This window comes from Colobus angolensis, unplaced genomic scaffold (genome assembly GCF_000951035.1).
Source record: "Colobus angolensis palliatus isolate OR3802 unplaced genomic scaffold, Cang.pa_1.0 Scaffold376, whole genome shotgun sequence".
In the NCBI taxonomy this organism is placed as follows: domain Eukaryota; kingdom Metazoa; phylum Chordata; class Mammalia; order Primates; family Cercopithecidae; genus Colobus; species Colobus angolensis.
In genome coordinates, this window is record NW_012117110.1 from 1,621,889 (window position 1) to 1,635,006 (window position 13,118).

At 52.0% G+C, this 13,118-nt stretch overlaps 1 protein-coding gene across 3 annotated transcripts in view; it reads left to right on the forward strand.

Moving 5' to 3' along the window:
* AP3B2 (adaptor-related protein complex 3, beta 2 subunit) overlaps positions 1-10,246 on the forward strand; it is a 49,970-nt gene extending 39,724 nt beyond the window's left edge. For 2 of the 3 annotated variants that reach the window (XM_011953890.1, XM_011953891.1), the window contains 12 exons: positions 2,669-2,855; positions 4,021-4,139; positions 4,610-4,718; positions 5,059-5,182; positions 5,577-5,754; positions 5,935-5,995; positions 6,324-6,430; positions 6,635-6,863; positions 7,306-7,390; positions 7,639-7,736; positions 9,548-9,686; positions 9,821-10,246. In XM_011953890.1, coding sequence (XP_011809280.1) covers positions 2,669-2,855; positions 4,021-4,139; positions 4,610-4,718; positions 5,059-5,182; positions 5,577-5,754; positions 5,935-5,995; positions 6,324-6,430; positions 6,635-6,863; positions 7,306-7,390; positions 7,639-7,736; positions 9,548-9,686; positions 9,821-9,971 — 1,587 coding nt within the window. In that variant the 3' untranslated portion in view covers positions 9,972-10,246. Of the gene's footprint in view, positions 1-2,668; positions 2,856-4,020; positions 4,140-4,249; positions 4,307-4,609; positions 4,719-5,058; positions 5,183-5,576; positions 5,755-5,934; positions 5,996-6,323; positions 6,431-6,634; positions 6,864-7,305; positions 7,391-7,638; positions 7,737-9,547; positions 9,687-9,820 lie in introns of all 3 variants that reach the window. The other variant, XM_011953888.1, reaches the window with a different exon arrangement.
* The last annotated feature ends 2,872 nt before the right edge of the window (positions 10,247-13,118 follow it).

Here is a 13,118-nt window from a genome sequence, read left to right on the forward strand (position 1 = left end):
TCAAGCGATTCTCCTGCCTCAGCCTCCTGAGTAGCTGGGACTACAGGTGTGCACCACCACATCCAGCTAATTTTTGTATTTTTAGTAGAGACAGGATTTCACCGTGTTGGCCAGGATGGTCTCAATCTCTTGATCTTGTGATCCGCCTGCCTCGGATTCCCAAAGTGCTGGGATTACAGGCGTCAGCCACTGCACCCAGCCCATGCTACTGACATTTATGTGGATTTTGTATCCTGCAACTTTACTGAATTTGTTTGTCAGTTCTAATAGTTTTTTGGTGGAGTTCTTAGATTTTTTTAACTATAAGATCATATCATCTGCAAACAAGGATAATTTGAATTCTTTTCCAATTTGGATATGCTTTATTTCTTTCTCCTGTCTGATTGCTCTAGCTAGGACTTCCAATACAGAGTTTCCTTAATCAAACATAATCATAGGATCATATATAATCATATACCACCTTTGCTATATCCTGTTGGTTAGAAGCAAGTCTCAGGTTTTGCCCATACCCAAGGTGAGGGATTGCACAAAGGCATGAACACCAGGAGGCAGCTACTGGTGGGGAAGACCTTAAAATCTGTCTGCCACATCCATCTAGAGCTTAAACTTACTCATGTGTAATGTGTGAATTGAGGATGTATTTCAATTTTTTTTTATAGCCAGTTTTCTAAGCATGATTAGCAGGCAGCTGCAAGGTAGCACGTACATTGGCATAGGTTATGGAAAGATAGTGTTTCCCACTTAAAATTCCTCCCTGACAACTGGAGCCTGTTGGTGAGGGGGAGCCTTGTTCTGTTCTTGGCATACTGGAGTGTATCTCATAGGCCTTCTTGAGTAGCCTGTAATTCCTGCATATCCTGGCTAGATGAGGTGGGGGTCTTGGTGGTGCACACAGTATGCCACAATCCACAGGAAGTGGCTCCTTGGGGTGGAGAAGGGTAATGAATTATTATAGGCAAATCCTGCAGTGTCGAGGTGGTGGGCCAGCCCTTCTTGTGTTGGTTGTTAACATGCAGGTAAGGCTGTGGACAGATGGATCCAAATACCAAACAGTTCCGTCTAGAACTAGGCAAGGTCTTAAAGGAGGGAGTCTGTGATCAGCCAGCTGGGAAATCTGTGGAGGAAGACATTGTTCAAACCAAAAGAGGGATCAGCAGCCTCTTGATAATGGACCACGTTGGTAAGGGCATCCACTAGCCCTGGCCATTTAGATGGTGTCTGGCCAAGAGAGGGGCAGGTTGGTGATGAAATCTGTTGTGATGGCATCTTATTTTCATATTTTTAAGTCTATTCTATTAGGGGTGCATGGGGTTGGGATTGCTTATCTGTGACTAGAACAGTATTGGAGGTGCTGCTTTGCTGGAAGGGACTGAGCTGAAGAGGTCCTGTGGGCAAGACTGGAGGTAGGAATGTGCAATCATAGTGGCTCTCTAGAGTGGTGTGGGGCAATTCTGCCACAGCAGCTGCTCCGACTCTGGGTCAGCATCTGAGGGGCTTTGCCCCTCATGGACATCTGCCTGATGTTCCTGCCAGATTAGCTGGATTAACCATGTCCAAGGCTGCATGTAAAAGTATGTCACCGTAAACCTCAGGAAGAACAGAGTCAGTTCCAGGCTCCCTCCTGCTGGCCCCTGATGCCCCTGGGCATTCTGGTTGTTGACTACTTGGTGGTTTTGATCTTGTTCACAAGTGATGGAAACATGGAGACCTGGACCAGGGCAGGCTCCTTATGTCAGCAGGTAGGCAGTGAAGGGAAGCAGATGGGGTGCAGCTCCAGCAGATGCAGGCCTAGGTGCAGTACTGATGGGCTCCTTGGCCTGGGAAAAGCCCCTTAATGATTCTGCTTCTTTTCTGTAAAATGGGGGCAATAATGCCTACCTCTCAGAAGGCTTGGGGAGATTAGATGAGCTAGTGTGGAGCACCTAGCAGTGCTTGGTGCCAGAAGGCACTTGATAAGTGATGGCTGCTACCACTGTTGCCATGTTAAGGCAGGTTAGATTAGGCCAAGATCATGGCAGAAATGGAGAGATTTCAGGTCTGCAGTTGTAGCTTCCCTGACTGCAGACTGTGAACCCTACATGACCTTGGCAAATGCATCGGCAGCTACAGTTTGCCTTAATGTCTCGTTAGAATCTTCCAGGGAAGGATCAAGACCTCTGAGACCCCTGGGCTGCTCAGAATCTACTAAGTGGGTGGATGGCCCCTGCCAAAGGGACCCCTGTTTATCTGCCCTGTCTTTTTGTTGTCTAATTCCCCCCGGGTGGTGGAGCCTGGAAACTGTGAGGTCCAGTAGAGCATTCCAGACTTCCACATACCCTGCCACCCTGGAGTAAAGAGGCTGGACAGGCCTGGAGAGGTAGGAACCACAAACCTGGGGAAGAATGGAGTCCAGAGCCAGGAGTGGGGAAAGTCCAAAAGGAAAACCTCTTTTGCTGGCCCAAGGCAGTTGTCAAAGTTGGGGTCATCAGGAGGCATGGTCAGAGAGATGAGAGAAAATTCTGAGCCCAGAACAAGGGCAGGTGGGGAGGGAGAGCTGGGTGGAAGCAGCCGGTCCTAAGCAGGGAGAGGAGACGGTCTGCCTGCAAGTGTCGGCTTAAAGAATCTGGTTCTGAGCCTCCTGTGTCCCCACCCCCTCTGTCAGCTGACCCACCTCTTCCTGTTCCTCCAGACCAAGCTGCTGACCCAGTATGTGCTGAGTCTGGCCAAATATGACCAGAACTATGATATTCGCGACCGGGCACGCTTCACCCGGCAGCTCATCGTCCCTTCCGAGCAGGGTGGGGCCCTTAGCCGCCATGCCAAGAAGCTCTTCCTGGCACCCAAACCAGCTCCAGTCTTGGAGTCATCTTTCAAAGGTGGGAGATGGAATCAAGGGTAACATTCCTAGGGGAATGGGAAGGAACTGGCCAGAGTCTCTGCCCCAGACCTTCCTGAAGCCCCTAGCCAGGCACCATGCTTCTGTGGGCAGTCCTACTCCCTGGCTCACTCCTTTTGCCCCTGCTGTGGCACCAGGAGTTACTCTTTCACCTGCCCACAACCATTGCCAGCATCATCTCACTTGAGGGTCTGCCTTCCCAGCCAGGATGGGCTCCTGCCTCCTCTCCTCTCAGGCTCCCTTTTTAATCTCCCTCCCTGAGCAGACAGTAGGCTTTGGAATACATACCAAGATCTTAAATACCAAGGACCCAGGAAGGCAGAAAGCAAAACAACACACAGAGGAGAGGTGTATATTTTTATAAAGGTCCTGAGAAAGCAGTTGCCTGTACTCTGTGAGCTTAGTCACTACAGTCAGTCCAAATCCCAGGATCCAGGGCTTCAGCCTTGCTCTGTTCTTGGGCTTGGCCCTTAAGCCTCTTTTCCCAAGACAAGGGCCCTGAGAGGGGGCTGGGAGGGTAGGGTTCTCCCGCTGGCTCTCTGGACCCCAGGAGCGGAAGCCAGGAACTTACACAGAAGAGATCCTCCTTCACAAAGCTCAGTTCTTCTGGGTATCTTTTCGTTCTTTTTCTCTTCCCTGGACCTCAGGAATGGGGAGATTCTGAGGGTGGGTGTAGCTTTGAAATTCTCCCAGGAAGAAGGCAACAGTCCCTTTCTCCCTGGCACCATCCCTATTCACAGGCCTGTGCTGCCCTCCTCCAGCGGTGCCTCACCTCTGACCTGGACTCCCACACACTCATGCTCTGATGCTCATCTCTCCCGGCTGAGTCCAGAGCCTGACTAGACATGCTTCCCAAGCAGATGGGCTGGCAGCATCTGTGGGCCCAGAGTCTCCTCCTGCCCACCTCTGTAGGCCGCCTCTCCCTGGCCCTCAGTCCCTGCTCTGGCCTGGCCAGACAGCCTTTTCTTCCAGCATGTGGGCCTAAAGGTGCAGTCAGGGTGGAAGAGCCATTAGGGCACACATCCATCTCCTCCTGCCCACCTGGGAAGTCCCGACCAGAATCACGACCCAGCCCCACCTGGGAAACAGCTCCCAGAGCTCTCCCTCACTGCTGCTACCTGCCTGACCTCTAAACCTATCCCTAGACCGGGACCACTTCCAGCTGGGCTCACTGTCCCACCTGCTCAATGCCAAGGCCACAGGCTACCAGGAGCTCCCAGATTGGCCAGAGGAAGCCCCAGACCCATCTGTGCGCAACGTGGAGGTCAGCAGGGTGGAGGGTTGAAGTGTGTGTGTGTGTGTTGGTGGGGGCAGACAGTAGGGAGCTCTGGCAGTGCTGGCCCAGCCCTCCTAACACCTTCCCCACACACACAGGAAGAAGATCTCTCCCTTATTGAGACTCACGTGGGCCTGTTGGGCGAATACACTGAGGTCCCACCTCCGTGTGTCGTGTGCTCTCTCCCATGCCCTGTCTGTGTCCCTCTGCTTCCCCTGTGTGCTGTGCTCCTGGGCCTTCCCATGTTCTGTTTCCACCTTGGTTTGGCAGTGCCCCTCTGTGAGCAGCATCCCCTCCCCTCCATGGACAGTGCCCCTTTCTTCCTCCTCTGTTCTTCCCTTTGTGGGGCAGACCAGGTAGGGCCTCATGAAGAGGTGGAATAAAGGGTAAGGGCTTGTGCCTGCCTTCCTTCTCCCCAACCATTATGAAATGACCCTGCACCCTACTCCCATCTCCAGGTACCTGAATGGACCAAGTGCTCAAATCGGGAGAAGAGAAAGGAGAAGGAAAAACCCTTCTACTCGGACTCTGAGGGGGAGTCTGGCCCCACGGAGTCCGCAGACAGTGGTGAGCAGATGGCAGAGCTGGGGTCCTCTGTGCTCCCGCCCATGTGTCTGCGTGACTGACTATATGAGGGGTGTATGCATATGGTCGTGTGTCTAGGGGTGTGCATCTGCTTGTGAGTTCTGTTTGTGCACCTGAGGGATTCATGTTCCAGGTATGTGTGCTTGTGCAGGTTTCTATCCATGGAGTCCATCTGTGTTTCTGTCAGTTCCAGCTGGCATGTAGGGCTGGGGGCAGGTCAGAGAGGGTTCAGTACTGAATCTGAAGGTGGAACCCAGGTGCCTGCTCCAGACCCAAGGAGGCCTGCATATGAGGGAGGAGGCCTCATATTATTCCTCCACAGACCCTGAGTCTGAGAGTGAATCGGACAGTAAGAGCAGCAGTGAGAGCGGCTCTGGGGAGTCCAGCAGTGAGTCCGACAATGAAGACCAGGATGAGGATGAGGAGAAAGGCAGAGGCAGTGAGAGGTGAGAAGGGAGCTAGCCAGATGGCGGGTGGGGTTCCGGGGGCTTTCCTGGAAAGAAGGGCTAGCACTGAGCTTTAGCCAGTCTCCTAAGAGCCCCTGAGTCCCTCATGAGCTGGCTGGGGTTGTCAGCTCACATGACAACTGCTTTCGCTGGCTGCAGGAGATCTCTGAGGCCTCGTGGGGAGGTGTGGAGAAGCAACCAGGAGCCTGGAGCCTGAGCTGGCACAAGCTGGCTTCAAGCTCTCATGAGGTCCCTGCTATAGGACTTCAGGTGTGAACCCTCCTGGCCCAGGCTCCCCACTCCACTCCAGCTTTTCAGCATGTCTCCTGCTTCTGTGAAGCAAGGAGGGTGTGTCCAGGCCAGGCCTGAGCCCACCTTTCCCACTCTCCTTCAGTGAACAGAGTGAGGAGGATGGTAAGAGGAAGACGAAGAAGAAGAAGGTGCCAGAGGGAAAAGGAGAAGCGTCATCCTCTGATGAGGACAGCGATTCCAGCAGTAGCACATCAGAGTCCGAGATGACATCGGAGTCCGAGGAGGAGCAGTTGGAACCTGCCTCCTGGAGGAGGAAAACAGTGAGAGCCTTGGGGCAGAGTCAGGGTGTGCTCATGGGCCAGGGCCCTCCCCACCCTCTGGGCCAGACTCAGACATCTATCTCCCTACCATCCAGAACAGACCATGACATCTTCTACCCAACCCAGAACATGCCAAGGTGCTCCCCTTACCCACACCCATATCCCATTTTTCTCTTTCAGCCTCCCAGCAGCAAAAGGGCCCCTGCAACCAAGGAGATCTCCCTGCTTGATCTAGAGGACTGTGAGTTTGGGTGGTACAAGTTACAGGGGAAAGGAGGCCTGGGGAGCATGAATTAGAACGGCCCACAGGGATTCTGGATCAGGTTCCTCAGGTCTTGTGGGAGCACGGGAACAGATAGAACATATCTTCAGGCCTGAGAGGGCAGCAGGGCTGACCTCTCCAGGTCTGGGGTTGAGGTCTAGGGATGGGTATTGTACCAGAGCCTCCAGGCAGGCATGTGCTCCCGCTGTCCATGGTGCTGAAACGCGTACTCCTTGATCCCTGGGCTCCCTGCTCAACCCAAGTCACCTTCACTTTGCCTCATCATAGTCTTTATCTACTCCCACAGTCACCCCTCCCAGTGTCCAGCCTGTCTCTCCCCCAGCAATTGTGTCTACCAGTCTGGCTGCTGACCTGGAGGGCCTGACACTCACAGATTCCACCCTGGTACCGTCGGTGAGTGGGATGGAGGAGGGGACTGGGCTGGGGCAGGGACACATCCCTGTGCTGCATCCTATGGTGTGGATGTGTGTGGGGGGTGGGTGTGATGGAGGATGTGATAGCTTTGAGTCCCAGCTGCTGGATGGCCCTAGGGGACAATGCTGGGACAGGCTCTGTCCGTCTTGCTCAGTTCTGTCCTTCCTTACCCCTCCACTCTAGCTTCTGAGTCCAGTGTCGCGTGTTGGGCGGCAGGAGCTGCTGCACCGGGTAGCTGGCGAGGGGCTGGTTGTGGACTACACCTTCAGCCGCCAACCTTTCTCTGGGGACCCCCACATGGTGTCTGTGCACATCCACTTCTCCAACAGCTCTGATACCCCCATCAAGGGCCTGCATGTGGGCACTCCCAAACTGCCTGCTGGCATCAGCATCCAAGAATTTCCCGAAATTGGTGCGAAGGGCTTTGGATGGGGTGGAGGAGGAGGCTCCTGGGCAGAGTCAGTCTTTCTGTGGTTGTTGATACCCTTTTTGTGCCAGGCCAGGGGCCAAGCTATAGGGACACAGAGATAGCATCTAACGTCATCAACACTCTGGTGAACAAGACAGATTATGAAATAAGCAAGTTCACATCAGGGCAGGAGGTGCTTGCAGCAGCAGATTTGAGCCTTGGTTGTTTCAGGACTAACTTAAATGTGGTGAGGGTGAGTGGGGGGAAAGCACCCTTAGAGTTCAGAAGGAAACCAGAAACAGTCTCCAGGGGCCAAGAAAGCCAAGATTCTGTAGAGGGCTGGTCAGCTGTAACAGTGGAGGGAAGAGTAGGGCTAGGCTGGGTTCTAGACCTATTAGGTGATGGTGGTCCTCCCGCTCCCCTTCACTGCCTTATATCGCTTCAGAGTCCCTGGCCCCTGGAGAATCTGCCACTGCTGTAATGGGCATTAATTTCTGTGACTCAACCCAGGCAGCCAACTTCCAGCTGTGGTATGTGCCCAACTCAAGGTGGGGGTGAGAGGATGGGCTGGAAAGGGTCAGGGTAACAATGAACCAGAAATGGAGGTGGTGCTTAGTGGGGATACATCATGATTGGGTGGGTTTGGAAGCCATCTTAGGCCCTCATTCCTCACCTCACTCTCTCACTGCCTCCAAGCTGTGCCTCTACATAGGGTGGGAGGTGAGGGGAGAGATGACGGCCTTAATTCTTCTCCCTCTGTTTTCTCCCACCCTTCCAGCACCCAGACCCGACAGTTCTATGTCTCCATTCAGCCACCTGTTGGGGAGCTGATGGCCCCTGTGTTCATGAGTGAAAATGAGTTTAAGAAGGAACAGGGTAAGTGCTCCCTGGGAGTGGGCAAAGAGGGAAGTATAGAAGCTGACTCCAGAACATCTAGCTTGAATGGTAGGGAGAATGGTGGTATCCTTCATCTAGACCAGGGGTCAGCAAACTTTTTCTGTAATGGGCCAAAGATAAATGTTTTAGGCTTTGAGAATCATGTGGTATCTGTTGCAGTTACAACACGACTGTGGCTGTTGAAACATATAAACATCCACAGACAGTAGGTAATGAATGAGCATGGCTGTGTTCCAAGAAATTTCCATTTATATTTATAGATACTGAAGTTTAAATTTCATATAATTTTCATGTGTCATGAAATATTAATCTTCTTTTGATTGCTCCCCCAACACTTAAAAATAATTTAAAACATTGTAGGCCATACAGGTGGTGGGCTGGATTTGGCCTGGAGGCTGTAATTTGCAAAACCTCTGGCCTACAAGAAAGAAGAGTGGCTTGGGCAAGGGAGGAGGGAAGATCATGGTTAGTTTTGGATAAGCTGATTTTGAAATGCATTTGGGAAATTCATTGAAAATATGGGTCTATGCCCAGGAAACACTTTGAAGCTGGAGTCATGAGCATAGAGGTTGTAATGGAAGCTGTGAATATGAATGAGATCACTCTGGGAGGTGGGAGAAAATAGGAATGCCAAGGACAGAACCTTGGGGGAAAACCTGAATTCTGCAGAAGAAAGAGGAGGAGAGGGATAAGAGAAGGAGCACAGAGAGAGGTGGGAGGAGAACCAGGAGAGACAACAAGGCAGAAGGTGTCTGCAAACCACAGTTACCGAACACCTTCAGAGTCAGCATATAAAAGGCTACTGCCAACCTGAGGGAGAAAGGGTCATTGCTAAAGGAGGGACAGAGGCCAATTGCAGTGGGTTGAGGGAGACCAGGGCTCAAGTAAATGGCGTCCTCTTTGGAGGACTTTAGCCATGAATGAGGAGGGAGACAGGGCATTGGCACGATGAAGGATCTCGCTTCTGGAAAGGATTTTTTGGAGACAGGAACACTTGAACATGAACAGATTGAAGGAACAAATATAAGAAAATGTTATTAGGAATGAAGGGGATGGAAGAAACAGGAGAGGGATGTCGGCTTCTAAAAGGAGGGGAAGAATGGGGGAAGCAGCGGAAGGAGGAAAGAGGCCTCCTGTTGGTGTGCGGGAGGGCAGATGGAGGGGCTCCCACTGGGGGCCTAGAGCATGTGAGTGGAGAGAAGTCAGCTCTGCAGAATGAGGAGTTCTGGGGATGCTGGGAAGGTTTGGGGGCTTCAGGAGCCCTGGCTAGGTCTGGAGCTGCTGCTGCAGAGGTACAATTAAAAATGTACCTGTGAATGCTGCATGTGACTACTGGATTCTGGCTGAGAGATCACAGCAGCCACCTGTCATCTTTTTGTGAGGGCTTAGCCTCCAGGAGCTGAGTGGGAGTTGAATGTGGGTTGGAGGGCCCCCCAGGAAAGATCAAAGGTTATGAGGTTCAGGATTGGGGAACCTCTTAAGAACTGACTGGCCACTCTCAAGGGGCTGGTAGCCCAGGTGTCTGATGGAGGAAGCGCCAAATCAGTCTTTGGTAACAACATGGATAAAGGCCTGGGTGGGAGGGGTACAGAGGCTAACGAAGGCTTCCTGACGGAGGGCCCAGTCTGAGAGCGAAGTACCCTCTCCCCACGACTGATGATTTAGATTCTGACCTGCCCTTTGCATGATACCTTCCCAGCCTGGGAGAACTTGATGCTTAGTAAGCAGACCCAGGTGCTGGCCTCTGTACCCACCACGGCCTCTGCCCTCATCACGACCTCTGCCCCCAGGAAAGCTGATGGGCATGAATGAGATCACAGAGAAGCTCATGCTGCCAGACACCTGTCGGAGTGACCACACTGTGGTGCAGAAAGTGACTGCCACTGCCAACCTGGGTCGTGTTCCTTGTGGGACATCTGATGAGTACAGGTACTAGGCCACCAGTAGAGGGGAAATGATGAGCATGGGGGCCCTGGTTTGAAGGAGGAGCCCCAATCGCTAATCCCCTTCCAAGCACAGTCACCCTTAGCAGCTCTTCCCCACCCCTTCTACTCCCACCTCAGGTTTGCAGGGAGGACACTAACCAGTGGAAGCCTCGTTCTGCTGACCCTGGATGCCCGGCCAGCTGGAGCTGCCCAGCTGACTGTCAACAGTGAGAAAATGGTGATTGGCACCATGCTGGTAAAGGATGTGATACAGGCTCTGACCCAGTGACTTCCAAATGCTATGACCTGTTTGGCTCCTATCTATACCTCCCCATGACATCTGGGCTGTCAGTCCCTCTCACCTTTCTCTCTCTCTCATCATCCTCCTCATGCCAGATAGCATTCAGGGTGTCCTCTCTTCCTTGGGAGGACCAGGCCTTCCCCTAATCCCCTCTCCATGTGTTCCTTAGTGATCTGTGCAGAGGGAGATGGCAGTCACTCCCTTCAGTCCTCCCAGCTTTCTGTAGCTGTTTATGTGACACTCTCAATAAAATGTCTTCTCTCAAGCTGCTGGCTTGCTTTTCTTTGTGGGGGTTTGGGGGAGAGCTGCTAAGGGTGACTGTGTTTCGCCCTTGTGACCTTGTAGGGGAGGCTATGACTGCTTCTCAGGAACAACTCTGGTTGAATCCCCAAGGTGACCATCTCTGGGTCAGGATGCCTAGGAGTCTGCAGGCATCTCTGTGGAAGAGACATCTGGGCTGGGATGGGAAAGCAAAGCTGGAAGAGTACCTTGGTTCTTTTTTATAGCCTCTGCAAAAACAAGTCCTCTTCAATGGCTGGCAGACCCCCTTAGTTCTTCTTATGGTCCCTTGGGAAGGAAGGACTCATAACATGGGGATTTCCCCAAACACAGGTGCTCAGTTCAACATATGTCAACTACCTCCAGTTAGGCAGCCTGGAGGCCCCACCTGACTGGGGTGCTGACCCACTAGTCATCTTAGTGGAATAATAGACGATGTATAACTGTACTTCTCAAGTCAGTTTGTGGCAAGTCACCTGGTGATCCTATCACACGCAGATTCTATTAATAGGTCTAGGATGAGGCCTGAAATTGCTTTTTTTTTTTTTTAAGTGAAAGCAGCCGGGCATGGTAGTTCACGCCTGTAATGCCAGCACTTTGGGAGGCTGAGGTGGGCAAATCACGAGGTCAAGACCAGCCTGGCCAACATGGTGAAATCCCGTTTCTACTAAAGATACAAAAAATTAGCTGGGCACGGTGGCATGTGCCTGTAATTCCAGCTACCTGGGAGACTGAGGCAGGAGAATCGCTTGAACCCAGGAGGCAGAGATTGCAGTGAGCTGAGATCGTGCCATTGCACTCTAGCCTGGGCAATAAGGTGAAACTCCGTCTCAAATAATAATAATAATAATAATAATGTGAAAGCAAGTTTATTAAGGAAGTAAAGAAACAGAAGAATGGCGACTCCATAGGCAGAGCAGCAGATTCTGTACTTGTAACAAGACACCAGCATCTGGTCACACCTGGAACAAACCTGGTGGGTGCAGTCGGGGTCAGGGCTCTCCCTGACACCTTTTCTGGTGAAGAAAGAGGCTGAGTGAGCAGTGGTTCTAAAAGGTATAAAAGGTGTTCTATTAGGATGTGTTCTGTACCTTCCCTTCCCCTGCAAAGTCTATGATCAAATAAGTTTAGGAATCTTAGATTTAAGTGAAGTAAGTTCATTTCCCACAGGTCTTCTCAGCACCTTTACTATGCTAATGTACACTGTGACCACCTCTCAGCCTGCAGTGTTACTCAAACTTGGTTTTGATCTTGGAACACTTTGCTCACATCATCTTGATTGACTGGGTTACAAGGAACACACTCCAGTGATAGTTTGAGGTGTTGTACCTCAGCCTCTGATCCTCTGTGACCAAGACTTTAGGCCCTTGGCCATACTGTCCCACAGCCCTGCCACTTAGACATCCCTGAGCACATCTGTTCACGGGTAAGACGGGGTGAAGCAGGTGTGGCTGTCCTCTCACGGAAGGAGAACAAAGGCAGTGCCAGGGGACAGCCCGACTTGCTGGGCACTGTGACACCGGAGAGCTGCTGGAACTGCTGCTCCCCTGAGAGCCTGGGGCCCCAAAGTCTCCCTGGGATCACTGTTTTTGTCACTGCAGATTCTGAGATGATCCTCCAGTCAAAAGTAAGATTCAGTCTTACTTTTGCCTCTGAATCAGCACTACCCACAACCCTGAGAGAGGGTGAGGGTGATTTTCTAAGAAATTTGAACAAGAACCATCAGAGAATCCCTTATCCACCTTTATTCTATATCAAAAGCCCCAGAGTAGAGCTGGGCATGTGTCTGTAGTCCCAGCTACTCAGAAGGCTGAGACTGGAGAAGTGCTCGAGGCCAGGAGTTCAGGGTTGTATTGCACTATTATTACACCTGTGAATAGCACTCCATCCTGGACAACCTAGCAAGACCCCATCCCTTAAGAAAAAAGTCCCCTTTTAAAAAAAATGGGATTCTGTAGGAACCAGAAGTGTAAAAGGCAAGTCCTTTAACATTCCTCAAGTACAGCCCAGGTTCCCAGAACCTCTTGTAAAGGGCACTGGGATTTCCAACTCTGAGAGTCCAGATAGTTGGAACCTTCAGGGCTCTGTGTTGGTGTCTCTGGAACGTGTCCCAGGCTTTGGCGTTAGCAGTAGCAACTCTTCGTAAGGAAATGGTTCTGGTGCTTGATGGAAGAGAGAGGCAGGAAGCAGGAGAGCAAGGTGTGGGCAGGGGAGAGTATGACTGCAGAAGGAGCCCAGCGGGGAGTGCTGTGCTGCTGGTGGAGGCTGGGCTGGGAGATTGGTGGGGCAGCAATTTCCTATCCAAGAGGAGCACAGGGCCTGTTCTGTGCTGAGGGAATGGTCTGGAGTGAGAGAATCTTAGTCACAGAGGAAGGGGGAGTGGCTGCCCCAGCTCTCATCCAGCCCAGCCCATCTCTTCCAAGGCCATACCTCCCACAACCCTACCACATGAGCATCCCTGAGCAGTTGTGCAGGGATAAGATGGGGGCTGCCCAACATACACAGGTGGAAGCAGGTCAGACCTGCAGGGGCTGGGGGCCCGCAGATCCCCCACGGCATTTTCCCCAACCCATATCATATTCTGTATTTTATCACTGGCCCAAGTCTTTGCCACTCTGGTGACACTTTGTCCCCAGGTTATTAGGGGCCTGGTCATGGAGTGTCTGGATCTCAGTTGGCAGGGAAAATACTTCCCATGAACAGCTTTTCTTTTTGGGAGACAGAATCTTGCTCTGTTGCCCCGGTTGGAGTGCAGTGGCATAACCTCTGCTCACTGCAACTTCCGCCTCTTGAGTTCAAGCAATTCTTGTGCCTCAGCCTCCTGAGTAGCTGGGATTACAGGCATGCGCCACCACG